Here is a 27,925-nt window from a genome sequence, read left to right as displayed (position 1 = left end):
CGTGGGTGGCAAACATGGCCCTCAGGCTTTCAATGGTGGCGGTGGCGGTGCTTCCCGACATTATTTCACATTCAATCCATTTTGAAAAATCATCCACCACCACCAGGAACATTTTACCGAGAAACGGGCCCGCATAGTTGACATGGATTCTTGACCATGGTCTGGAGGGCCAGGACCACAAACTCAGTGGTGCCTCTCTGGGCACGTTGCTCAACTGAGCACAAACACTGCATTGCCGTACACAGGACTCCGAGTCAGAGTCGATACCGGGCCACCACACGTGGGATCTGGCTATCGCTTTCATCATTACTATACCCGGGTGTGTGCTGTGGAGATCCGAGATGAACGTTTCCCTGCCCTTTTTGGGTAGCACTATGCGGTTACCCTAAAACAGGCAGTCTGCCTGAATGGACAACTTGTCCTTTCGCCGCTGGAACAGCTTGATTAGCTCTTGCATTTCAACGGGGATGCTGGCCCAGCTCCCATGCAGTACACAGTTTTTTACTAGGGACAGCAGAGGATCTTGGCTGGTCCAAGTCCGAATCAGGCGGGTCGTGACAGGTGATTTATCATTTTCAAACACTTCCATGGCTATCAACAAGTCTGCGGGTGGCACCACTATCAACAAGTTTGCAGGCTGTGCCATTTCCACCCCCGTGGTGGGCAATGGTAGCCGACTGAGAGCATCCGCACAGTTCTCGGTGCCTGGCCTGTGGCGGATGGTATAGTTATACGCTGATAGCGCATGTGGCCACCTTTGTATGCGGACTGAGGCATTAGTATTTATCCCCTTGTTTTCAGTGAACAGGGATATGAGGGGCTTGTGATCGGTTTCCAGCTCAAATTTGAGGCCAAACAGGTACTGATGCATTTTCCCCGAACACACACGCTAATGCCTCTTTCTCAATCATGCTGTAGGCCCTCTCGGCCTTAGACAAGCTCCTGGAGGCATAGGCGACAGTTTGCAACTTTCCCGCAACGTAAGCTTGTTGTAATACACACCCGACTCCGTACGACGACGCTTCACATACTAGCACAAGTCTTTTACACGGGTTATACAATACAAGCAGCTTGTTGGAACATAAAATGTTTCTGGCTTTCTCAAAGGCAATTACTTGGTTTTTTCCCCATACCCAGTTCTCACCTTTACACAATAACACTTGTAGAGGCTCTAAGAGGGTGCTTAACCCCGGTAGGAAGTTACCAAAGTAATTGAGGAGTCCGAGGAATGACCGCAGCTCCGTGACGTTCTGTGGCTTGGGTGCATTCCTGATAGCTTCTGTCCTGGCGTCTGTGGGCCGAATGCCGTCTGCCGCGATCTTTCTCCCCAAAAGCTCCACTTCTGTTGCCATGAAGACACATTTCGACCTCTTCAGCTGCAGCCCTATGCGATCCAGTCGCTGGAGGACCTCCTCCAGGTTTTGTAGGTGCTCGACGGTGTCCCGACCCGTGACCAATATGTCGTCCTGAAAAACCATCGTGCGTGGTACCGACTTGAGTAGGCTCTCCATGTTTCTCTGGAAGATCGCTGCAGCCGACCGAATTCCAAACGGGCATCTGTTGTAGATGAACAGTCCCTTGTGCGTGTTGATGCAGGTGAGGCCCTTCGAAGACTCCTCCAGCTCCTGCGTCATGTAGGCCGAAGTCAGGTCGAGCTTGGTGAATGTCTTGCCTCCTGCCAGCGTCGCAAATAGGTCGTCTGCCTTAGGCAGCGGGAAACGATTAATAGTTACTTTATAATCACTGCAAATCCTGACCGTGCCATCACTTTTGAGTACTGGAACAGTCGGGCTGGCCCACTAGCTGAATTCCGCTGGGGAGATGATGCCCTCGCGTTGCAGCCTGTCCAGCTCGATTTCCACTCTCTCCCTCATTATGTGAGGTACCGCTCGCGCCTTGTGGTGAATGGGTCATGCCTCTGGGACCAAGTGGATTCGCACCTTCGCCCCGGAAAAGTTTCCAATGCCTGGCTCAAAAAGGGAAGGAAATTTGTTAAGAACCTGGGTACTTGAGGTCTCATCGACATGTGATAGCGCTCGGATGTCATCCCAGTTCCAGCAGATTTTGCCCAGCCAGCTCCTTCCAAGCAGTGTGGGGCCATCACCCGGGACAATCCAGAGTGGCAGTTCGTGCACCGTGCCTTTGTAGGTGACCTTGACCATGGTGCTGCCCAGGACAGTGATGAGCTCTTTGGTGTACGTTCTCAGTTTCATGTGGATGGGGCTCAGGGCTGGTCTGAGTGCCTTGTTGCACCACAGTCTCTCAAACATCTTTTTACTCATGATGGATTGGCTAGCGCCAGTGTCCAGTTCCATGGCTACGAGTAAGTCATTCAATTTTATATTTAGCATTATAGGTAGACATTTTGTCGAAAATGTGTGCACCCCGTGTACTTCAGCATCTGCCTCCTCTCTCTGAGGCTCAAAATTGCTTTGATCCACCATGGACTGATCTTCCTCTGCCACAAGGTGGTTAGCAGGTTTTGCAGAGCTTGCAGCTTGTCTGCAAGCTTGTTGGAGGTGCCCCATTGTTCCACAGCTCTTGCAAACATACCCTTTGAAGCAGCATGAATAGGCTGAATGGAAGCCCCCATAATGCCAACAAGGTGTGAATTGCCTTGCATTCATCTTTTGTTGCGGACTCTGAGTCATCTGGGTCACCTGAGGCCTGCTGGCAGTTGCAGACTCGTGGTTTCTGCCCTGTACATTTCTGCTTGCAAACACAGTTCCAGTTAATTTATGAACATTGCTAGCACTTGTGTCCTGAGAGATTTGTTTGGTGTTATCACTGGTGGACATAAATGCCTGTGCTATTGCAATGGCCTTACTGAGGGTCAGTGACTCCAGTCAAAAGTTTTCGTAGGATGGTCTCGTGGCCAATGCCCAGTACAAAAAAGTCTCTGAGCATTTGCTCCAGGTAGCCATCAAACTCACATTATCCCGCAAGTTGCCTTAGCTCGGCGACATAGCTTGCCACTTCCTGACCTTCAGATCGCTGGCACGTGTAGAACTGAAACCTCACCATCAGCACGCTCTCCCTCAGGTTAAGATGCTCCCGAACCAGTGTACACAGCTCTTCAAGTTACTTATCTGTGGGTTTCACCGGAGCCAGAAGATTCTTCATGAGGCTGTAGGTCGGTGCCCCGCAGACCGTGAGGAGGACCGCTCTCCTTTTTGCAGCGCTTCCTTCTCCGTCCAGCTCGTTGGCTACAAAGTACTGGTCTAGCTGTTTGACATAGGCTTCTCAGTCCTCACCCTCCGAGAACTTCTCCAGGATGCCCACAGTTTGCTGCATCGTTGCGGTGGATTCGTATTCTCATCGTCAGTTATTGTGTTCCTAACACAGATGAGGCTGCACACAGGGAGGTTAAAGTAACAGTGACCTCAGTCTTTATTAAGACACTCCAGAGTGAGGAACAGATCTTAGGGGCCGGCTTATATACAGTGCTCCTAAGGGATGCTGGAATCCCTTGTGACTTCAGGGGATGTGCTCCCTGATGGCGGAACATGGGAGTGCATGTTTTACAGATACACAACACCTTTCCCCCGCCCAGAACTATGGAGCAATAAACTCTTCCTGTACTGATTTCGGGGAGGTATTACGGATGCCACAACTATATTACGAGATGCCGCATGGATGGATGTGCACACAGCGAGACCTGAATAACTAGCCTACGTGTCTGGGTGAATGGATGTTGAATCCGAGTTGGAAGATAACAAAGGGACTTGTTGTGTATAGAAGAACTCCACGAGGCTGAGTACTGTGAGCTACACTTAGCGTGACCTTAGTCTTCTTTATTACAACTCCAGAGTGCCTAAACAACATGGCAGCCAACCTTTGATACTGGCCCTGCACGTGTGTGCAGGTGACCATTAGGACTCTAACAGTCGCGCCCTCTGGTAGCAAGTATTACATAGTTACATACATAACATCACTCCCCGCCACCGCCCCCCCCCAAAGTCTTCGGTACAAGTTATTTACAAGTTGAGGCGATCCGGAGCCCTTCGCTCCCTGGTTGATCGTCTAAGTTCAAACCCTGGCGTGTGTGAGTTGGCCGGACCATTGCTGCACTGCACCGCGGCTGGTCTGACTGGACTGTCAGGAACGGTGGGTTCATCCTCGTGATTGGCAGCGAGGTCGATTGCTGGTTGGATGTGTGTAGGTGGATCGTCGATGGTGATGTCCTCTTCAAGTTGTTCCTGGTTGTCAGTAAATCGCAATTGGGTCTGATCTAAATGCTTTCTGCACGTTTGGCCATTTAACAGTTTGATTATAAACACCCTATTCCCTTCCTTGGCCAAAACAGTGCCAGCAACCCACTTGGGACCGTAATTCAGGACAAACAGATCAATGTCACGTGAAACAGCTGCGCGATCGTGGTACATATTCTGCTGGTGTCGCCGGGTTTCCACGTGATCATTAAGATCCGGGTGGACTAGGGAGAGCCTGGTTTTGAAGGCTCTCTTCATTAACAATTCTGCCGGGTGAATCCCGGTGAGCGAGTGGGTCACATCCGGTAACTGAGCATAATGCGAGACAAGTGGGTCTGCAGAGAGTGGTCCATCATGCGTTTCATGCTCTGCTTGATTGTTTTGGACTGTCCGCTCCAGTTTGACCTTTACACGCGGGCTTAGACGGGGAAGATCTGACATGCTTGATGCCATTGCGGGTCATAAACTCATTGAATTCCGAGCTGGTGAAGCACGGTCCATTGTCGCTGACAAGGACATCGGGCAAGCCATGGGTAGCGAACATGGCCTGGAGGCTTTCAATGGTGGCTGTGGACATGCTGGATGACATGATTACGCATTCAATCCATTTGGAGTAAATGTCCACAACTACTAAAAACATCTTTCCTAGAAAGGGGCCTGAAAAATCTACGTGGATCCTGGACCACGGTTTGGAGAGTCATGATCACAGACTCAGTGGAGCCTCCCTTGGTGCATTACTCAGTAGCGAGCAAGTGTTGCATTAATGCACACATGACTCCAAGTCCGAGTCAATGCCGGGTACCAAACATGCGACCTGGCAATTGCCTTCATCATCACAATGCCTGGGTGGGTACCGTGTAGGTCGCGTATAAAAGTTTCCCTGCCTTTTTTTGGCAAAACCACGCAATTACCCCATAAAAGACAATCCGACTGGATGGACATTTCAGCTTTGCGTCGGTGAAAGGGCTTAATTTCATCTTGCATTTCCCCGGGAACGGCCGACCAGTTCCCATTTAGGACGCAACCCTTTACTAATGATAGCACAGGATCCTGGCTGGTCCAGGTCCTGATCTGGCGAGCTGTGACGGGTGACCGCTGGCTCGCAAAAGCATCCATGACCAGAAGCAAGTTTGCGGGCTGCGCCATTTCAACCCCAGTGGTGGGTAATGGTAGCCATCGGCACAGTTTTTGGTGCCTGATCTGTGGCAGATAACATAGTCATAAGCGGATAATGTTAATGCCCATCTTTGGATGCGGGACGAAACATTGATGTTTATACCTTTGCTCTCTGAAAACAGCAAAATGAGCGGCTTGTGGTCAGTTTCAAGCTCAAACCGAAGTCCAAATAGGTATTGGTGCATTTTCTTAACCCCATATACACATGCTAACGTCTCTTTCTCGACCACACTATAGGATCTCTCATCCTTAGACAGACTTCTAGACACGTATGCAACCGTTTGGAGGTTGCCCGATACATTGGCTTGCTGTAACACACAGCCGACCCCGTATGATGAGGTGTCACAAGCTAGCACTAAACGTTTAGATGGGTCATAGTGTACAAGTAACTTACTTGAACATAGCAGGTTCCTGGTCTTCTCAAAGGCTGTGTCTTGAGATTTGCCCCAAACCCAGTCGTCACCCTTGCGTAGCAACATGAGCAAAGACTCTAACTACGTGCTCAACCCGGGTAGAAAGTTACCGAAATAGTTGAGGAGTCCCAGGAACGAACGGAGCTCCGACACATTCTGTGATCTGGGTGCACTCTTGATGGCCTCTGTCTTTGAGTCTGTGGGCCTGATGCCATCTGCTGCAATCTTTATCCCCAAAAATTCAACTTCTGGCACCAGGAAAACATGCTTGGAGTGTTTCAGCCTGAGCTCCACTCTGTTTAGGTGACTTAGAACCTCTTCCAGGTTGTTTAGGTGTTCGATGGTGTCATGACCAGTGATCAGGATGTCGTCTTGAAATACAACGGTGCGCGGAACAGATTTCAGCAAACTCTCCATGTTTCTCTGGAAAATGGCTACAGCTAAGCGAATCCCAAAAGGGCACCTGTGGTATATAAACAGCCCTTTGTATGTGTTGATGCACGTCAGTCTTTTCGAAGATTCAGTCAGCTCCTGTGTCATGTAGGCGGAGGTTAGGTCCAACTTGGTGAACGACTTCCCCCCCCGCTAACGTTGCAAACAGGTCATCCACCTTGGGCAGCGGGTACTGGTCTTGTAGTGAAACTCAATTAATCGCTACCTTGTAGTCTCCAGAGATTCTGACCGTGCCATCGCTTTTCAACACCGGAACAATTGGACTGGCCCACTTGTTGAACTCGACTGGCGATATGATTCCTTCACGTTGGAGTCTGTCCAGTTCGATTTTGACTTTCTCCCTCATCATATACGTAACCGCCCGAGCCTTGTGATGGACGGGCCATGCATCGGGGCCTAGATGGATCTGTACCTTGGTGCCTGTGAAGTTGCCGATGTCTGGTTCGAATAGCAAGGGAAACTTGCTCAGCACTTGAGCACACGAGGCGTCATCCACTGAAGATAGTGCTTTGATATCATTTCTGTTATGTCTCAAATAAAGTAATGTAACTGAGTACTGTAGACGTGAGTAAGCGTGACCTTAGTTCCTTTATTCTAACTCCAGAGTGTTGGTACAGCATGGGAGGCCTGCTTATATACAGTGCTCCCACGGGATGCTGGGATTTCTTGGGACTCCAACAGGTACGCCCTCTGGTGACAGTATAATACTGGTTACATAGGGTTACATGCATAACAGTTCCAATTCCATCTAATTTTTTCTAGCCAGCTTCTGCCGAACAGCATTGGGCCATTGCCTGGAACAATCCACAATGATAGGTCATGCACAGCTCCACCATACGATACCTTCACTGCCGCACTTTCAATGACTAGTATGAGCTCTTTGGTGTAGATACGCAGCTTTGCATTAATCGGGCTCAGTTTGGGCCTTTGTGCTTTATTGCCCCACAGTTTTTCGAAAGCCTTCTGGCTCATTATTGACTGACTCGCACCCGTGTCCAATTCCATGGATACTGGAACTCCATTTAATTTAACTTTCAGCATTATAGGAGGGCTCGTGGTGGTGAAGGTATGTACCCCATACACTTCTTCCTCGGGTTGAGTTGCATGTGCTGCGTGATCCACACCGGATCGATCATCCTCTGCCACGTGGTATATCGCAGCACGTTTGCACATTCGCTGGAGGTGCCCCGTAGTGCTTGAATCGACATTGATGGGCCTGATGATTACCCCCGCAGCGCCAACACGGTGCTAATGGATTCACATTCATCCCCGATGGTGGACTCTGTCATCACAGGTCTTGAAGCCGCAGACGTATAGGCCCTGCCATATGCAGTTCGGCCTGCTAGTGATGTCATTTTATGTACAGTATTTGCCGGTGAGCTTCGATGTTGAGAAGATATCTGTTTGGTGTTATCGTCCGTGGCCATGCATGCCTGGGCGATCGCAATGGCCCTGCTCAGGTCTCGGGTTTCGGCAGCCAGAATGACCTCGTGCCTGATGCCCAGCACGAAAAAGTCCCGCAGCATTTGCCCCAACGCAGCTCCAAAATCGCACGGTCCCGCGAGGCTTCTCAGGTCAGCGACATAATCCGCCATGTCCTGGCTCCCGGAGCGATGGTGCGTGTAAAAACAATACCTGGCCATGAGGATACTGTCCTTCGGCTTGAGGTGGTCCCGAACCAGCATGCACAACTCTGTACATTCCTTCTTTGTTGGTTTTGTCGGTGCGAGCAGATTCTTGATGAGGCCGTATATTTTAAGCCCACAGACAGTGAGGAGAACCGCCCTGCGCTTGGCCGCATTAGTGTCTCCTTCCACGAAGGAGCCACGAATTACTGGCCACGAAGTACTGGTCGAGACGCTTTACAAATCATCACCCTCTACAAATCTTTCTAATATTCCAATGGTAGCCATGGTTGCGTGAAGGTTTGTATTCTGTTACTCGTCGCCAGTTGTTCTGTATAGAAGAACTCCGTGAGGCTGAGTACTGTGAGCTAAACTTAGTGTGACCTTAGTCTTCTTTATTACAACTCAAAAGTGCCTAAATAACATGGCAGCCAACCTTTTACTGGCCCTGCACGTGTGTGCAGGTGACCATTAGGACTCCAACAGTCGCACCCTCTGGTGGCAAGTATTACATAGTTACATACATAACAGGACTGACATCAATCCTGCTGTGAGACCCGCCTGAGGTTCCCGACAGAAGCTAACTTTAATTCAGGCTCTGTTTGATGTGTAGGCCCCGCGACCCCCAACCCTGTAAAACTGCTGTCTGAATAAAAGGCCATACTCAGAAATAAGGTTTGAGGTCATGAAGCTTCTTTGGGCATTGGAGCCAGGTGGTGGGGGTGACACTGCTATTGTTCAGTGGGCATAAAAGATCCCGCGGTGCTATTACGAAGAAGAGCAAGGGAGTTCTCCCCAGTGTCCTGGCCAATATTTATCCCTCAATCAACAAAACAAAGAAACAGATGATCTGGTCATTATCACATTGCTGTTTGTGGGAGCTTGCTGTGCGCAAATTGGCTGGCGTGTTTCCCACATTACAACAGTGACTACACTCCAAAAGTACTTCATTGGCTGTAAAGCGCTCTGGGACATCTAGTGGCTGTGAAAGGCGCTATATAAATCCAAGTCTTTCTTTTTTAGTCCCTAAAATGGTACAATGATCTTGAAGCAGCAGCTTGGCTTGGTTTGGATTTCTGTATGGCCTGCTCCTAAATATTGTAAATAAATAAGTTTAAATTAAAGGCTCAGATTCATGGAGTGCAGATCCATCTTTCTTTCTCTCTTCCCTCTGAGTCGGAAGGATGAGGGTTTGAACCCCACACATTGCAAGGACTGGTGGCCTGTAATCCAGGCCCACACTCACCGGCTGCCAGTCCTGAGGGAGCGCTGCACTATCTGACGTATTAAACCCGAGGCTCCCGTCTGCCCTCTTGGGTGGATGTGAAGGACCCCACGGCCACTATGGGAAGAAGAGCAGGGGGAGTTCTTTCCGGTGTCCTGTGGCCAATATTTATCCCTCAACTAACATCACAAAAAACCAGATAATCTGCTCATTATCACATTGCTGTGTGTGGGAGCTTGCTGTGCGCAAATTGGCTGCTGCGTTTCCCACGTTACAACATTGACTACACTCAAATAGTACTTCATTAACTGAAAAGGGCTTTGGGACATCCTGGGGTTGTGAAAGGCGCTGGCGAAATGCAAGTTCTTTCTTGTGAGAAAAGTCAACGTTTCATGTCTGTGTTTTTAAAATTAATTCTGAGGATGTGGGCATCACTGGCAAGGCCAGCATTTATTGCCTGTCCCTAATTGCCCTTGGGAAGGTGGTGGTGAGCCACCTTCTTGAACCGCTGCAGTCCATGTGGTGAAGGTGCTCCTGCAGTGCTGTTAGGGAGGGTGTTCCAGGATTTGACCCAGCGACAATGAAGGAACGGTGATATATTTCCAAGTCAGGATGGTGTGTATGTGTCTATGTGTGTGTGTGTGTGTCTGTCTGGGTGGGTGTGTGTGTATGTGTGTGTGTGTGTGTGTGTGTGTGTGAGTCTGTCTGTCTGGGAGTGTGTGTGTGTCTGGGTCTGCCTGGGTATGTGTGTGTGTGTGTGTCTGTCTGTCTGTCTGGGTGTGTGTCTGTCTAGGTGTGTGTGTGTGTATGTGTGTGTGTGTGTGTGTGTCTGTCTGGGAGTGTGTGTGTGTCTGGGTCTGCCTGTCTGTCTGGATGTGTGTGTGTGTGTGTGTGTGTGTGTGTGTGTGTCTGGGTGTGTGTGTCTCTCTGTCTGGGTCTGTCTGTGTGTGTGTATATGTGTGTGTGTCTGGGTGTGGGCGTGTGTATGCCTGTGTTGTGTGTGTGTGTGCATGTGTGTGTGTCTGTCTCTCTGTGTCTGTGTGTGCGTGTGTGTGTGTGTGTCTGGGTGTGTGTGTGTTTGTCTGTGCGTGTGTCTGTGTATGTGTGTGTCTGGATGTGTGTGTGTGTGTCTGTCTGTCTGTGTTGTGCGTGTGTGTATGTGTGTGTGTGTGTGTGTGTTTGTCTGTGTGTGGGTGTCTGTCTGTCTCTTTGTGTCTGTGTGTGTGTGTCTGTCTGTGTGTGTGTCTGTCTGGGTGTGTATATGTGTGTCTGTCTGGGTGGGTGTGTGTCTCGGTCTGTCTGTCTTGGTGTGTGTCTTGGTGTGTGTGTGTGTGTGTGTCTGGGTGTGTGTGTGTCTGTCTGGGTGTGTGAGTGTGTGTCTGGGTGTGTGTGTGTGTCTGTGTGAGTGTGTGTCTGGGTGTGAGTGTGTGTGTGTGTGTGTGTGTGTCTGGGTGTGAGTGTGTGTGTGTGTGTGTCTGTGTGAGTGTGTGTTTGGGTGTGAGTGTGTGAGCACAAATGTGGAGGGAACCAGTGTTAATCAGTCGGGGGGAGAGGTGGAAATAAAACATTGAATATATTTAGGAAATCTCTCTTTCTCCGCCCCCCACAAAAACACTCCCCGGGGGTTTTAAACCTATGAATTAATAAAAGCTCATTCTAATTTCAGAGAATTGAACATCGACGTTTGAAAAACCTGATTACAAAAGTGGCCAGTCTCATCTCGTGTCTCCATAGTTACCCCACGGAGACTGGGATGCCTCCACAGGGGGAACCTGTGCGTCCCACACTTCTCCACAGACTGCAGCGATCCCGGCACCTGGAAACAATCCCAGGGTTAAATACAGAGTAAAGCTCCCTCTACACTGTCCCATCAACCACTCCCAGGGCAGGTACAGCACGGGGTTAGATACAGAGTAAAGCTCCCTCTACACTGTCCCATCAAACACTCCCAGGGCAGGTACAGCACGGGGTTAGATACAGAGTAAAGCTCCCTCTACACTGTCCCATCAAACACTCCCAGGGCAGGTACAGCACGGGGTTAGATACAGAGTAAAACTCCCTCTACACTGTCCCATCAAACACTCCCAGGGCAGCTACAGCACGGGTTAGATACAGAGTAAAGCTCCCTCTACACTGCCCATCAAACACTCCCAGGGCAGGTACAGCACGGGTTAGATACAGAGTAAAGCTCCCTCTACACTGTCCCATCAAACACTCCCAGAGCAGGTACAGGGGTTAGATACAGAGTAAAGCTCCCTCTACACTGTCCCATCCAACACTCCCAGGGCAGGTACAGGGGTTAGATAAAGAGTAAAGCACCCTCTACACTGTCCCATCCAACACTCCCAGGGCAGGTACAGCACGGGTTAGATACAGAGTAAAGCTCCCTCTACACTGTCCCATCAAACACTCCCAGAGCAGGTACAGCACGGGGTTAGATACAGAGTAAAGTTCCCTCTACACTGTCCCATCAAAAACACTCCCAGGGCAGGTACAGCACGGGTTAGATACAGAGTAAAGCTCCCTCTACACTGTCCCATCAAACACTCCCAGGGCAGGTACAGCACGGGTTAGATACAGACACGTACATCTAAGTGAGGCACGGGAGGGAATGGACGAGGCTGGGCGATGCAGTCAGCACTCTAACTGCTGCACAAAGGAGGATAACATGAATGGCAGTCACTTCACCTCAGAGACTCCCGGTCATCTGCTGCCCCTGGAACGTTGGACAAGGCAAAGAGAGCAGCCAGGAACAACTGGAATTCTCTCCCCCACCCCTTTTCCCCTCCATCCTCCCCTCTCTGACAGGAATTCTAGTCACCACTCTCTCACGCTCTGAGCCAGAATGTCGTGGTTTCGTGCAACTCCAACTCCAGGGACTCGAGCCCCATAATCCCAGGCCGTAACTCCCCCCCACTTGCCCAGTACTGGAGCGCCACACTGTCAGAGGGACAGTGATAGAGAATTCAAACAGGCTGCAAAGTTGAGAAAACACAGACCCCTACCTATGTGAGAATCATAACATTGCATTGAGCTATAACTCATGCTTGACATTTCAAGACTTTGGGTAGGGAGCTAATTGTGGGCGAACAACATATCAATTGAGCCAATAAGGTCAAAGGGGGCGAAGTCACGATTGTAAATTGATCCAGGATAAGTACAGCCATTTTTTGCCATGTGTTTCAGAAGGACAAAGGACCTGGCATAAAGCCAGCAGTTTGTTGCAGCTGCCAGAATAAAGTTATGTTAAACTATCACCAGAGTTCGCATTTCATTGAAAATTAAGAGATCTAACAGACAGCACTGTCACAAGGGCAGTACTGAGGGAGTGCTGCACTGTTGGAGGAGCAGTACTGAGGCAGCGCTGCACTGTCGGAGGGGCAGTACTGAGGGAGCGCTGCACTGTCGGAGGGACAGTACTGAGGGAGTGCTGCACTGTTGGAGGGGCAGTACTGAGGGAGCGCTGCACTGTCTGATGGGCAGCACTGAGGAAGTGCTGCACTGTCGGAGGGGCAGCACTGAGGAAGTGCTGCACTGTCGGAGGGGCAGTACTGAGGGAGCGCTGCACTGTTGGAGGGGCAGTACTGAGGGAGCGCTGCACTGTCGGAGGGGCAGTACTGAGGCAGCGCTGCACTGTCGGAGGGGCAGTACTGAGGGAGTGCTGCACTGTCGGAGGGACAGTACTGAGGGAGCGCTGCACTGTTGGAGGGGCAGTACTGAGGGAGCGCTGCACTGTCTGATGGGCAGCACTGAGGAAATGCTGCACTGTCGGAGGGGCAGTACTGAGGAAGTACTGCACTGTCGGAGGGGCAGTACTGAGGGAGCGCTGCACTGTTGGAGGGGCAGTACTGAGGGAGCGCTGCACTGTCGGAGGGGCAGTACTGAGGAAGTACTGCACTATCGGAGGGGCAGTACTGAGGGAGCGCTGCACTGTCGGAGGGACAGTACTGAGGGAGTGCTGCACTGTTGGAGGGGCAGTACTGAGCGAGTGCTGCATTGTCGAGGGTCAGTATCGAGGGCGCGCTGCACTGTCACAGGGGCAGTACTGAGGGGCCACTGCATTGTTGGAGAGGCAGTACTGAGGTAGTGCTGCATTGTTGTTGGGGAAGTACTGAGGGAGTGCTGCACTGTCGGATGGGCAGTACTGAGGGAGTGGTGCTCAGTTGGAGAGGTAGAGTACAGTTTGTTGTTCGTGGGATCTTGCTGTGTGCAGATTGGCTGTCGTGTTTCTTGCATTACAACAGTGACTACGCTTCAAAAGTGCTTCATTGGTTGTGAAGCACAGGGCGACCCCAATACTAGGTATGGGCTGAAACTACGATTCCCTCCGTACCCTAACCCTGACCCAGACCCTATGGCTGGCATTGATTCTGACCCCTACCCTGACCACATAGCGGCACCTGGGTCAAGACAGTCAATAAGGTGCAGGCGCCTTGTGAAGAAGCTGATAGTAGCTCATTAATATCTGTTGAATATTACATGACCCTTTGATTGAAAATGTTTGCTTAAAAAAATTGTCAATTAAAATACTTGTCTTGAAAGATAATTATCCAATTTCGTTAGAGGGGTAAATGTCAGGCACTGACCTCTCACCTCTGGATAACCTTTACCTGCGAGCCATCAGTGGGTACGACTGGTGTTTCTTGTACTTGCATATTGGTGATTGAACACTAGAGGGCGTGTGTATAATGCAGCAATTGAACTCCGGGTGACCCGTAATTGAATGATGCCCACACAAACTGTGACTCACCCAGGACCCCGCCGGCTGATGTGGCTGACACTCCCAGTGTACTACTGAGGGAGTGCTGTACTGTCGGAGATGCCATCTTTCAGATGCGATGTTAAAATGAGGCCCCGTCTACTCTCTCAGGTGGACATAAAAGATTCCATGGCACTATTTCGAAGAAGAGCAGGGGGGAAGTTATCCCTGGTGTTCCGGGGTCAATATTTATCCCTTAATCAACATAACAAAAACAGCCAGGTGGTGGGGGCAACACTGCTATTGTTCAGTGGGCATAAAAGATCCCGCGGTGCTATTACGAAGAAGAGCAAGGGAGTTCTCCCCAGTGTCCTGGCCAATATTTATCCCTCAATCAACAAAACAAAGAAACAGATGATCTGGTCATTTTCACATTGCTGTTTGTGGGAGCTTGCTGTGCTCATATTGGCTACCATGTTTCTCACATTACAATAGTGACTACACTTCAAAAGTACTTAATTGGCTGTAAAGCCCTTTGAGATGTTGTGAAAGGCGCTACATAAATGCAAGTCTTTCTTTTTCTTGCATGTTGGTGATTGGACATTAGAGGGCGTGTGTATAATACAGTAATTGCGCTCCGGGTGACCTCAAATCTAATTCAGTGGGGACTTCAGTTCCCCTCTTGGTCTAAGTTGGAACCCAGGTTCGCTCCCCCGCCCTGGGCATGAATTTGACCTTGAACCCAAGGATTGGGACAAAAACCAATTAATTGTCCGGTGTAGTGATTAACTCACCAACCGACTAACTCTCCGAGCAGAAAACCAGACTTCAGTTGAATTTTAACGTTTTTATTAATTGTAAACTCAAACAAATCTTTAGGGAGGGTATTTTGAGGGTGTGTTGCAACTGGATACAAAAGAGAAGCCAACATATATCCAACAGAGTTCGGCTATTTCATTCCTTATCACTGAACATTTCAGAATATCCTCAAAGTTAATGGATGTGGAATTGGGGGCAACCTGTTGACATGGGTAGGGAGTTGGTTAGAAGGTAGGAGACAGGAACACGAGGAGGTCATTCAGCCCTTCGAGCCTGTTACACAGGAACAGGAGGCCCATTCAGTTCCCTCGAGCCTGTTACACAGCAACAGGAGGCCCATTCAGCCCTCGAGCCTGTTACACAGGAACAGGAGGCCCATTCAGCCCCTCGAGCCTGTTACACAGGAACAGGAGGCCCATTCAGCCCCTCGAGCCTGTTACACAGGAACAGGAGGCCCATTCAACCCCTCGAGCCTGTTACACAGGAACAGGAGGCCCATTTAGCTCCCTCAAGCCAGGTACACAGGAACAAGAGGAGGCCCATTCAGCCCTTCGAGCCTGGTACACAGGAAAAGGAGGAGACCATTCAGCCCCTTGAGCCTGTTATACAGGAACAGGAGGCTCATTCAGCCCCTCGAGCCTGTTGCACAGGAACAGGAGGCCCATTCAGTCCCTTGAGCCTGGTACACAGGAATAGGAGGCCATTCAACCCCTCAAGCCTGTTACACAGGAACAGGAAGCCATTCAACCCCTCGAGCCTGTTACACAGGAACAGGAGGAGACCATTCAGCCCCTCGAGCCTAGTACACAGGAACAGGAGGCTCATTCAGCCCCTCGAGCCTGTTGCACAGGAACAGGAGGAGACCATTTAGCCCCTTGAGCCTGTTATACAGGAACAGGAGACCATTCAGCCCCCCCCCGAGCCTGTTTCGTCATTCAATGAGATCATGCCTGATCCGAATCCTAATTCCATCCATCCGCCTTGGCTCGTTATCTCTTAATACCTTTGTCCAGCAAATATCGATCGATCTCAGATTCAAAACAATTCACTGAGCTAGCATTTTTGTGGGAGAAGGTTCCACACTTTTACCTTTGTGCGAAGAAGCCTAGTTTATGTAATCTCTCCTCATAATCTAACCCTCGAAGCCCCGGTAACAGTCTGGTGAATCTGTGTTGCACTCCTTCCAAAGCCAATATATCCTTTCTAATGTGCGGAGCCCAGAACTGTACACAGTGCTCGAGATGTGGTCTAGCCAGGGCTTGGTATAGCTCTAGCAATGCCATTGGTCCTGGGTACATCCTCCAGTTGGTAGGAGGTGACTGATGTTGTCCGTCAGGGATCTGTGTTGGGGCCACAACTATTCACTGTATTTATTAACGACTCGGGCGGTGGAATCGAGAGATGCCATGTCCATATTTGGCAGACGACACCAAAGTTTGCTGGCATGGTGAGTATGTGGATGGGAGTGGAAGGTTGCAAAGGGACATTGAGAGATTCAGTGAGTGGGCGAAACCCTGTCAGGTGGAGTTCAATGTGGGGGAAAGTGCGAGGCCATCCACTTTGGATCCAAGAAAGACAGATCAGGGTAGTTGTTAAACGGCAAGAGACGAGGAGCTGTAGAGGAGCAGGGCAATCTGGGGGTCCCTCGAACAGGAATCACTAAAAGCTAGTGGCCAGATACAAACTATAACTGAATGGAATGTTGGCCTTTTTAATGTACGCACCTGTCCAGTTCCTATGGTAACAGGCTCGAGTGGGCCTGAATGGGCCTACTCTGGTTCCTACGGTGAGGGGCAAGAGGCGAGAGAGAGAGAGAGAGAGAGAGAGGAGGGCCGAATGGGCCTACTCCTGTTCCTGTGCCACTCCCACCTCCATGGGGGGGGGCTCTCCAAGAGGTCTATGCCGATCCCCCCCTGCCCCCATGTGACCTACCAGCTGACGAGATCACGGAAGAAGGCCCACAGCCTCATCTTCCAGAGGCTGACGCCCATTCGGCCCATGTACTGCATCTCGGGGGTGAGCATGGCCTCGCACAGGTCCTGGTATGGCTCCTCGATCCCAGCCTTGCGGTTGTAGCCTACGATGCTGCGTTTGCCGGCCGGCTGCCAGGACCTGAAGGCCGGCTCCCGGACTTGGCTGGCCTCCACGGGGCCTCCGCCCTCGATGCAGGCCTCCGCCATCTTGGCGTTGAGCCAGCGCAGTTCGGCCACCTCCCAGATCATGCGCCGCCGCCCGAAGATCTCCACTTTGCGCCAGAAGGTGTGGTTGAAGTGGGCGTACAGGAGCGAGTCAAGCTGGTTCCAGGAGCGGGCCTGATCCTCCAGCATGGGGTCCAGGGGGGTCACCTCGGAGGCCACCCGCGAGTTGAGCCGGAAGTACAGCACATCCTCCAGCTCCCAGCAGAGCAGCTCCTTGAGGAGGATAAGCGACTCGTCGAAATACTCGGTCAGCATGACCAAGGAGAAGCGGGCCTCCAGATCCTGGAAGATGTCCCCCAGCCGGGGGTCGTGGGGGTCCATGTCCTTGTCCTGGCCCAGGTCGAAGAACTGCAGGTTGCGCAGGTAGTGCCCGTTGAAGGCCCTCGGTGTGTAGTAGGCCCAGGGGTCGCGCAGGAAGGACTCCATCTTGTCGCGGCCCGCGATGCGCCAGGTCAGCGGGACTGCCGGCCCGTAGTAATGGAAGCTGGACTCGAAGAGGCTGGCAGGCTGGCGCAGGATGGTGAAGTAGAACCGCTCCCTGGGCAGGAGGCCAGCCAGGGCCACGGGCTCGAAGCGCATGTGGTTGGCCACGATGTTGTAGCAGATGGCGGGGGAGTAGCCGGACACGGTGCGGCGGCTGAAGGGGGCGGGGTAGGCAAAGTCGTTGCGTCCACCCGCTGGGAAGGCAAATTTCAGCTGGTGCTTCTCCCCGTAGCGGAAGAGTATGTTGAGCACGGTGCTGCTGCCTGTCTTGTGGATCTTCAGGAACATCAGGTCCCAGCGCGGGTAGCAAGGCAAGGCGGTCTGCAGAGGCGAGGGCTTGCCTTGACGGGAACAGGTCTTGGGGAACAGGTCGCTGGGGGGAAAGAGGCAGGAGGAAAAAAAAAGGTCTTGTTTTATTCCCAAATGTTCTTCCTAGCTGCAGTCATACTTCCAACCTCTGTAATCATCAATTCGTCTAAAACCCTCGCTGCCCCGTAACCGAACTCGCGCCAGGTCCCGTTCCCCCATCGACCCTGTGCTCGCTGATCAACATTGTTAGCTCCTCCAGCCCTATACCCCTCCCTATCTCTGTAACCTCCTCCAGCCCCTACAACCTTCCCTATCTCTGTAACCTCCTCCAGTTCCTGCAACCTTCCCTATCTCTGCAACTTCCTCCAGCTCCTACACCCCTCCCTTTCTCTATAACATGCTCCAGCCCCTACACCCCTCTCTATTTCTGTAACCCCCACCAGCCCCTACACCCCTCCCTATCTCTGTAACCTCCTCCAGCCTCTCCAATCCTCCCTATCTCTGCAACCTCCTCCAGCCCCTACACCCCTCCCTATCTCTGTAACCTCCTCCAGCCTCTCCAATCCTCCCTAACTCTGTAACCTCCTCCAGCCTGTACAACCTTCCCTTTCTCTGCAACCTCCTCCAGCCCCTACACCCCTCCCGATCTCTGTAACCTCCTCCAACCCCTACATCCCTCCCTTTCTCTATAACCTCCTCCAACCCCTACACCCCTCCCTATCTCTGTAATCTCCTCTAGCCCCTACACCCCTCCCTACCTCTGTAACCTCCACCAGCCCCTACACCCCTCCCTATCTCTGTAACCTCCACCAGCCCTATACCCCTCCCTTTCTCTGTAACCTCCTCCAGCCCTATAACTATTTTTGCTGTATCTGTAAACAAGTGCCACCTGGTTAAAGGGGGGGTCACACTCCAAAAACTTTCAATCAAGTACCCCCTTGTTATTTTTTCTGAAGGCACCAAAACCACAAATTATACAAGTGCCCCCTGACTAAAAGGGTGGCACCAAAACCGACAAACTTAAACAAATTAAATTTTAGATATTGTGGTTCAAATTAAAATTTGGTTGCCGGGGTAATTTGATGCACTCCAGTCCCTCCGGCACCCACTTCTCGCGGAAGACCGCGAGCGTAACGGTGGACACCGCGTGCTCCATCTCCAGGGACACCCTGGCTCAGATGTAACCGCGGAAGAGAGGCAGGCAGTCGGGCTGAACGACCCCCTCGACCGCCCGCTGCCTGGACCGGCTGATGGCCCCCTTGGCCGTGCCCAGGAGCAGTCCTACGAGGAGGCCCTCGGACCTACCCGCTCCCCTCCGCACAGGGTGCCCAAAGATCAGGAGTGCGGGACTGAAGTACAACCAGAATTTGAGGAGCAGCCCCTTCAAATATTGGAAGAGGGGCTGCAACCTCACACATTGAACATACACATGGAACATGGATACTTCTAGACCGCAGAAATTGCAGGCGGTCTGGGAGCCCGTGAACCGACTTAAAAACTTATTGCACGGGACTGCTCCGTGCAACACCCTCTAGGCTAAGTCCCCAATAAATAGAGGGAGGACTCCCACATAGAGAGCACTCCACTAGAGACCCCCGCCTCCTCCGGACGGCAAGCTGGTGCGCCATGGCGTGTCCGGACGGCAGACGAGGATGGCAACACGGAGAGTGTGTAAGAGCAGCCTGTACAGAAATCCCCTCCGCACAGAACTGAAAGGCATGGAGGGGATTTCATGGAGGAGGTTCAAAGTTGTGAGGCGCCGGCTCCCGAGGGAGGTTTCGGGGCTTGGCACCGATGAGGAATACCGTCCGGATGGGGGTCAGTTTGGACGGGATCTCCCCACATGCTTGAGCCTCCTCAACACACCAAATGGAGTCAGGGCCCAGCGCTGTTTTTAACGACTCGATGGCATTGAATACGTGCCAGACGTCGGCCTAGGATAGGCGCCGTGCCAGCTCGTCTGGCACCATCCAGCCCGCTCCTCCACCATCGAGCAGGTCCCTGACCCTGGTCACCTTGCCAGACACAGTCCTCAACTAAAACCGCAGTCGTGGAGGTACGGATTCCTGAGCAACGGCTCCCGAAGGACAGTCGCCACTCCAGACGAGGGAGAACTGCGCTTGGTGGCGACTCTGTTTCAGACCCTGATGAGTTCCTGATAAAAGACAGGCAGTTGCCGCATGGCACCTCCCCCCTACAACATTCCCAATCTCTGTAACCTCCTCCCGCTCTACAATCCGCCCTATCTCTGCAACCTCCTCCAGCCCCTACACCCCTCCCTATCTTTGTAACCTCCTTCAGCCCCTACACCGCTCCCTATCCCTGTAACCTCCTCCAGCCCTATACCCCTCCTTTTCTCTGTAATCTCCTGCAGACCGACAGCCCACCCTATCTCTGTAACATCCTACAGCCCCGACAACCCTCCCTATCTCAGTAACCACCCCCCAGCCCTACACCCCTCGCTATCTCTGTAAACTCCTTCAGCCTTTACACCCCTCCCTATTTCTGTAACCTCCTCCAGCCCCTACAACCTTCCCTATCTCTGTTACCTCCTACAGCACCCCATTATCTCTGTAAACTCCTTCATCATCATCACAGGCGGTCCTTCCAACAAGGATGACTTCACAAGGGAGGCCCTACAACATTCCCAATCTCTGTAACCTCCTCCAGTCACTATAACCCTCCCTATCTCTGTAATCTTCTCCAGCTCCTACAACCCTCCATATCTCTTTAACCTCCTCTGGCCCTACACCTCTGCCAATCAATGTGTCCTCCTCCAGCTCTACACTTTTCTCTATCTCTGTAACCTCCTCCAGCTCCTACAACCCTCCCTACCTCTGTAACCTCCTCCAGCCCCACAAACCTTCCATATCTCTGTAACCTCCTCCAGCCCTACAATCCTCCCTATCTCTGTAACCCCCTCCAGCCCTACAATCCTCCCTATCTCTGTAACCTCCTCCAGCCCTACAATCCTCCCTATCTCTGTAACCTCCTCCAGCTCCTACAACCCTCCCTACCTCTGTAACCTCCTCCAGTCCCTACACCCCTCCCTACCTCTGTAACCTCCTCCAGCCCCACAAACCTTCCATATCTCTGTAACCTCCTCCAGCCCTACAATCCTCCCTATCTCTGTAACCTCCTCCAGCCCCTACAATCCTCCCGATCTCTGTAACCTCCTCCAGCCCCTACAATCCTCCCGATCTCTGTAACCTCCTCCAGCTCCTACAACCCTCCCTACCTCTGTAACCTCCTCCAGCCCCACAAACCTTCCATATCTCTGTAACCTCCTCCAGCCCTACAATCCTCCCTATCTCTGTAACCTCCTCCAGCCCCTACAATCCTCCCGATCTCTGTAACCTCCTCCAGCCCCTACAATCCTCCCGATCTCTGTAACCTCCTCCAGTCCCTACAATCCTCCCTATCTCTGTAACCTCCTCCAGCCCCTACAATCCTCCCTATCTCTGTACACACCTCCATCCCTACAACCCTCCTTATCTCTGTAGCCTCCTCCAGCACCTACACCTCTGCCAATCTCTGTAACCTCCTCCAGCCCCACAAACCTTCCATATCTCTGCAACCTCCTCCAGCCCTACAATCCTCCCTATCTCTGTAACCTGCTCCAGCTCCTACAACCCTCCCTACCTCTGTAACCTCCTCCAGGCCCTACAATCCTCCCGATCTCTGTAACCTCCTCCAGCCCCTACAATCCTCCCTATCTCTGTAACCTCCTCCAGCCCCTACAATCCTCCCTATCTCTGTAACCTGCTCCAGCTCCTACAACCCTCCCTACCTCTGTAACCTCCTCCAGGCCCTACAATCCTCCCGATCTCTGTAACCTCCTCCAGCCCCTACAATCCTCCCGATCTCTGTAACCTCCTCCAGCCCCTACAATCCTCCCTATCTCTGTAACCTCCTCCAGCCCCTACAATCCTCCCGATCTCTGTAACCTCCTCCAGCCCCTACAATCCTCCCTATCTCTGTAACCTCCTCCAGCCCCTACAATCCTCCCAATCTCTATAACCTCCTCCAGCCCCTGCAATCCTCCTATCTTTGTGACCACCTCCAGCCCTTAACTATCCCTATCTCTGTAAGCTCCTCCAGCTTCTACAACCCTCCCTATCTCTGTAACCTCCTCTAGCCCTACAACCCTCCCTGTCTGTGTAATCTCCTCCAGCCCTACAATCCTCTCTATCTCTGAAGTGGTGACAATACTTCCACAGTGCTGTTAGAGAGGGAGTTCCAGGATTTTGACCCAGCAATGATGAAAGAACGGCGATATATTTCCAAGTCAGGATTGTGTGTGACTTGGAGGAGAACTTGGAGGTGTCCCCATGCGCCTGCTACCCTTGCTCTTCTAGGTGGTAGAGGTTGCGGGTTTGGGAGGTGCTGCCGAAGAAGCCTTGGCGAGTTGCTGCAGTGCATCTTGTAGATGGTACACACTGCAGCCAAGGTGCGCCGGTGGTGGAGGGAGTGAATGTTGAAGGTGGTGGATGAGGTGCCAATTAAGTGGGCTGCTTTGTCCTGGATGGTGATGAGCTTCTTGATTGTTGTTGCAGCTGCACTCATCCAGGCAAGTGGAGAGTATTCCATCACACTCCTGACTTGTACCTTGTAGATGGTGGAAAGGCTTTGGGGAGTCAGGAGATGAGACACTTGCTGCAGAACACCCAGCCTCTGACCTGCTCTTGTAGCCACAGTATTTATGTGGCTGGTCCAGTTAAGTTTCTGGTCAATGGTAACCCCCAGGATGTTGATGGTGGGGGATTCGGCGATGGTAATGCCGTTGAATGTCAAGGGGAGGTGCTTACACTCTCGCTTGTTGAAGATGGTCATTGCTTGGCACTTGTGTGTCGCGAATGTTACTTGCCACTTGTCAGCCCAAGCCTGAATGTTGTCCAGGTCTTGCTGCATGTGGGCAAAGACTGCTTCATTATCTGAGGAGATGTGAATGGAACTGAACACTGTGCAATCATCAGCGAACATCCCCACTTCTGACCTCATGATGGAGGGAAGGTCATTGATGAAGCAGCTGAAGATGGCTGGGCCTAGGTCACTGCCCTGAGGAACTCCTGCAGCAATGTCCTGGGGCTGAGACCACCAAAATCATCTTCCATTGCATTGGGTATGACTCCAGCCAGTGAAAAGTTTTCCCCCTGATTCCCATTGACCAGTTTTACTTGTGGTCCTTGATGCCACACTCGGTCAAATGTTGCCTTGATGACGAGGGCAGTCACTCTCACCTGAATGATGGTCCACCACCCACATTCTTTAAAAAGGGAGTCTCCACTAGGGCTTCCTCCTACCCTCCCTCCCTCTCACCTCCTCTCCTTCCCGCACTCCCTCCATTTCTTTCCTTCCTCCCTTTCTCTCTGTCATTCCCGCTTCCTTCCCTCACACCCCAGCTCACTCTCTCCCTCGCTCTCCAGCTCACTCCCTCCCTCCCTCCCTCCTCTCCCTCGCTCCCCAGCTCACTACATCCCTCCCTCCCTCCTCTCCCTCGCTCTCCATCTCACTCCATCCCTCCCTCCCTCCTCTCCCTCGCTTCCCAGCTCACTCCATCCCTCCTCTCCCTCGCTCCCCAGCTCACCCCATCCCTCCTCTCCCTCGCTCCCCAGCTCACTCCATCCCTCCTCCCCCTCGCTCCCCAGCTCACTCCATCCCTCCTCACCCTCGCTCCCCAGCTCACTCCATTCCTCCTCTCCCTCGCTCCCCAGCTCACTCCATCCCTCCTCACCCTCGCTCCCCAGCTCACTCCATCCCTCCTCTCCCTCGCTCCCCAGCTCACTCCATCCCTCCTCTCCCTCGCTCCCCAGCTCACTCCATCCCTCCTCTCCCTCGCTCCCCAGCTCACTCCATCCCTCCTCTCCCTCGCTCCCCAGCTCACTCCATCCCTCCTCTCCCTCGCTCCCCAGCTCACTCCATCCCTCCTCTCCCTCTCTCCCCAGCTCACACCCCCCCTCCCTTCCTCATTCCCCAGCTCACTCCATCCCTCTTCTCCCTCGCTCCCCAGCTCACTCCCTCTCTCCGCTCCTTATCCATTCCACCTGTCGCTCACTCACTTGGCAGTGGAGATGCTGTAGATAAGCATGAAGATGGTGACCAGAAAGACGGCCAATAGCAGTCCATGATGCATCAGTTTCCAGCGACAGGTCCAGAACCTTAGGAAGCGCGCCATCCCAAACATCATCTCACTGTAACACATAGCACATCACAGAGAACAAACCATCAACATTAACACGCAGAACCAGCATCAAACAACCCCCAACCCTCGCTCAGACCAGGCTCCGTGGGTAGTTCTGTTGGAGGGGCAGTACTGAGGGAGCACCGCATTGTCGGAGGGGCAGTACTGAGGGAGCACCGCACTGTCGAAGGGGCAGTACTGAAGGAGCACCGCACTGTCGAAGGGGCAGTACTGAGGGAACACCGCCCTGTCGGAGTGGCAGTACTGAGGGAGCACCGCACTGTCGGAGTGGCAGTACTGAGGGAGCACCGCACTGTCGGAGTGGCAGTACTGAGGGAGTGCCGCACTGTCGGAGTGGCAGTACTGAGGGAACACCGCCCTGTCGGAGTGGCAGTACTGAGGGAGCACTGCACTGTCGAAGGGGCAGTACTGAGGGAGCACCGCCCTGTCGGAGTGGCAGTACTGAGGGAGCACCGCCCTGTCGGAGTGGCAGTACTGAGGGAGCACCGCACTGTCGGAGGGGCAGTACTGAGGGAACACCGCACTGTCGGAGTGGCAGTACTGAGGGAGTGCCGCACTGTCGGAGTGGCAGTACTGAGGGAGCACCGCCCTGTCGGAGTGGCAGTACTGAGGGAGCACTGCACTGTCGGAGGGGCAGTACTGAGGGAGCACCGCCCTGTCGGAGGGGCAGTACTGAGGGAACACTGCACTGTCGGAGGGGCAGTACTGAGGGAGCACCGCCCTGTCGGAGGGGCAGTACTGAGGGAACACTGCACTGTCGGAGGGGCAGTACTGAGGGAGCACCGCACTGTCGGAGTGGCAGTACTGAGGGAGTGCCGCACTGTCGGAGTGGCAGTACTGAGGGAGCACCGCCCTGTCGGAGTGGCAGTACTGAGGGAGCACTGCACTGTCGGAGGGGCAGTACTGAGGGAGCACCGCACTGTCGGAGTGGCAGTACTGAGGGAGCACCGCACTGTCGGAGTGGCAGTACTGAGGGAGTGCCGCACTGTCGGAGTGGCAGTACTGAGGGAGTGCCGCACTGTCGGAGTGGCAGTACTGAGGGAGCACCGCACTGTCGGAGGGGCAGTACTGAGGGAGCACTGCACTGTCGGAGTGGCAGTACTGAGGGAGTGCCGCACTGTCGGAGGGGCAGTATTGAAGGAGTGCTGCTCTGTCAGAGGTGTCATCTTTCGGGATGAGACATTAACCCAAGACCCAGTCTATCCTCTCAGGTGGTTGTGAAAGTTTCGACAGCCACTAGTGGAAGAAGGACAGGGTGCAATTATCCCTACTGACCTCGGGCCAATATTTACTGATCAACCAACTAAATCACTAAAACCTGATGATCTGGTCATTTATCACATTGCTGTTTGTAGGACTTTGCTGTTTGCAAACTTGCTGCCACTTTTCTTACATGGCAGGCATCCTTTCAAACACCTTGATGGTAGCTACAGCACGGGTTAGATACAGAGTAAAACTCCCTCTACACTGTCCCATTAAACACTCCCAGGGCAGGTACAGGGGGTTAGATACAGAGTAAAACTCCCTCTACACTGTCCCATCAAACACTCCCAGGGCAGGTACATGGGGTTAGATACAGAGTAAAGCTCCCTCTACACTGTCCCATTAAACACTCCCAGGGCAGGTACAGCACGGGTTAGATATCAAATTATATTAATTTTATTATATTTATTTTACTATGTTATATTATATTAATTATATTTATATTATATTTATGAAATTAAATGAATATATCATTATATTAAATACAACAGTGTCCACACTTCAAAAAATACTTCATTGGCTGTAAGGCACTCCGGGATGTCCGGTGGTTGTTAAAGCTGCTATATAAATCCTTCCTTGTTTCTTATACGATCTTATATTTATTATGTAATTATATCATACTTTATTATATGATGTATTATATTTCCTAAAATATTATTTCCTATTATTAATAATTTTTAGGCTTCTATATGACATTTATTATGTTATATTGTATTAATTATGTTTTGTTATATTGATATATTAATCATTATTTTTTATATTATGTAATAATTGTATAAAATGATGTTATATATAATATTACGTTGATATTTTACATTATATTCTATTAGCTTCTATTTCTCAGATCATATTACTTTATATTTATTACATATTTATTATATTTCTTAGATTATGTTATTATATTAGATTAGATGATACCATACGATATGTTATATGATTTAATATTAGATTATGTGATTGTGTGATAGTGGATAATATTAGATCAGACGGGAGCAATATTAGATTATTCGATGTTTCATATTTTACGTTTTTCTGTGACTTCAATCCTCTGCGACGGTTGTTGCATTGTGGGGGAGCAGTGTATTGTGGGTGGAGTGATGCATTGTGGGGGGGAGTGGTCCATTGTACGCAGAGTGGTGCATTCTGGGGGGAGCCATGCATTGTGGGGGGAGCGGTGCATTGTGGGCGGAGTGGTACATTGTGTGGGGAGCCATGCATTGTGGGGGGGTGATGCCTTGTGGGGGGAGCGGTGCATTGTGGGGGAAGCAGTGCATTCTGGGAGAAGTGATGCATTGTGTGGGGAGCGGTGCATTGTGGAGGGGGGGGTGGTGCAATATGGCGATGCCCACCAAGGTTGAGCATCACAATGGTTGGATGAGTGGTCAGGGCTCACAGAGGGGAGGGGATTGACGTTACTACGTTTTGTTAAACTTGTATCGACCTTCAGTAGACCACACTTGGGGAACTGTACACAGTTCAGCCGGTGTCCTGATCAATATTTATCTCTCAGTCACTAAAACAGATTCTCTGGTCATTATCACATTGCTGTTTGTAGGAGCTTGCTGTGCGCAAACTGGCTGCGGCGTTTCTTACATTGCAAAGTGACCTCACTTCAGAAAAAAGTAGGTCTCTAAGATTATCAAAGGGCTCGACAGGGTAGACGTAGAGAAGATGGTTCCACTTGGGGGCGTGAGCAGAACTAGGGACCATCACTATAAGATAGCCCTTGATAAATCCAATAGGGCATTTAGGAGAAACGCCTTTACCCAGAAAGCAATGAGAAGGGAACACGCAGGGGCAGTTGAGGAGACTAGCAGAGAGGCGTTTAAGGGGAAGCTGGATAAACACATGAGGGAGAAAGGAATAGAAAGATATGCTGATAGGGTGAAATTTATATAGTGCCTTTAATGACCACCAGACGTCTCAAAGGGCTTTACAGCCAATGAAGTATTTTTGCACTGTAGTCAGTCGCAATATGGGAAACGCGGCAGCCAATTTGCGCACAAACAGCAATGTGATAATGACCAGATAATCTGTTTTTGTTATGTTGATTAAGGGATAAATATTGGCCCAAGAACACCGGGGTTAACTCCCTTGCTCTTCTTTGAAATAGAGCAATGGGATCTTTATCCATGAGAGCAGAAGGGGGCCTCGGTTTAACGTCGCATCCGAAAGACGGCACCTCCGACAGTGCAGCACTCCCTCAGTACTGCCCCAATGGCAGTGCAGCACTCCCTCAGTACTGCCCCTTCGACAGTGCAGCACTCCCTCAGTACTGCCCCAACGACAGTGCAGTATTCCCTCAGTACTGCCCCTTCGACAGTGCAGCACTCCCTCAGTACTGCCCCTTCGACAGTGCAGTATTCCCTCAGTACTGCCCCAACGGCACTGCAGCACTCCCTCAGTACTGCCCCTTCGACAGTGCAGCACTCCCTCGGTACTGCTCCAACGGCAGTGCAGCACTCCCTCAGTACTGCCCCAACGGCAGTGCAGCACTCCCTCAGTACTGCCCCAACGGCAGTGCAGCACTCCCTCAGTACTGCCCGTCCGACAGTGCAGTATTCTCTCAGTACTGCCCCTTCGACAGTGCAGCACTCCCTCAGTACTGCCCCAACGGCAGTGCAGCACTCCCTTAGTACTGCCCCTTCGACAGTGCAGCACTCCCTCGGTACTGCCCCAACGGCAGTGCAGCACTCCCTCAGTACTGCCCCAACGGCAGTGCAGCACTCCCTCAGTACATCCCCTCTGAACAGTGCAGCACTCCCTCAGTACTGCCCCTTCGACAGTGCAGCACTCCCTCAGTACTGCCCCAATGACAGTACAGCACTCCCTCAGTACTGCCCCAACGG

At 51.8% G+C, this 27,925-nt stretch overlaps 1 protein-coding gene across 1 annotated transcript; it reads right to left on the bottom strand.

Annotated features, from left to right (window-relative positions):
* Positions 1–14,634: 14,634 nt before the first annotated feature.
* Positions 14,635–26,171, bottom strand: LOC139268805 (galactosylceramide sulfotransferase-like). Its single transcript, XM_070887519.1, has 3 exons — positions 26,103–26,171; positions 23,671–23,802; positions 14,635–17,675 (listed from the first exon to the last, which is right to left on the bottom strand). The coding sequence occupies exons 2-3, from the start codon at positions 23,796–23,798 to the stop codon at positions 16,550–16,552; spliced, it is 1,254 nt and encodes a 417-aa protein (XP_070743620.1). The 5' UTR covers positions 23,799–23,802; positions 26,103–26,171; the 3' UTR covers positions 14,635–16,549.
* Positions 26,172–27,925: the final 1,754 nt, after the last annotated feature.

The sequence above is a fragment of the Pristiophorus japonicus genome, chromosome 8 (genome assembly GCF_044704955.1).
Source record: "Pristiophorus japonicus isolate sPriJap1 chromosome 8, sPriJap1.hap1, whole genome shotgun sequence".
NCBI lineage: Eukaryota > Metazoa > Chordata > Chondrichthyes > Pristiophoridae > Pristiophorus > Pristiophorus japonicus.
Note: the sequence above shows the minus strand (reverse complement) of the source record. Positions and strands in the feature narration are given on the sequence as shown.

Coding starts and splice junctions, on each gene's coding strand:
- LOC139268805 (XM_070887519.1), bottom strand. CDS start 23,798: ATGATGTTTGGGATGGCGCGCTTCCTAAGGTTCTGGACCTGTCGCTGG. Junction 17,676..23,670: donor TACAGCATCTCCACTGCCAA/GTGAGTGAGCGA, acceptor CTTTCCCCCCAG/CGACCTGTTCCCCAAGACCT.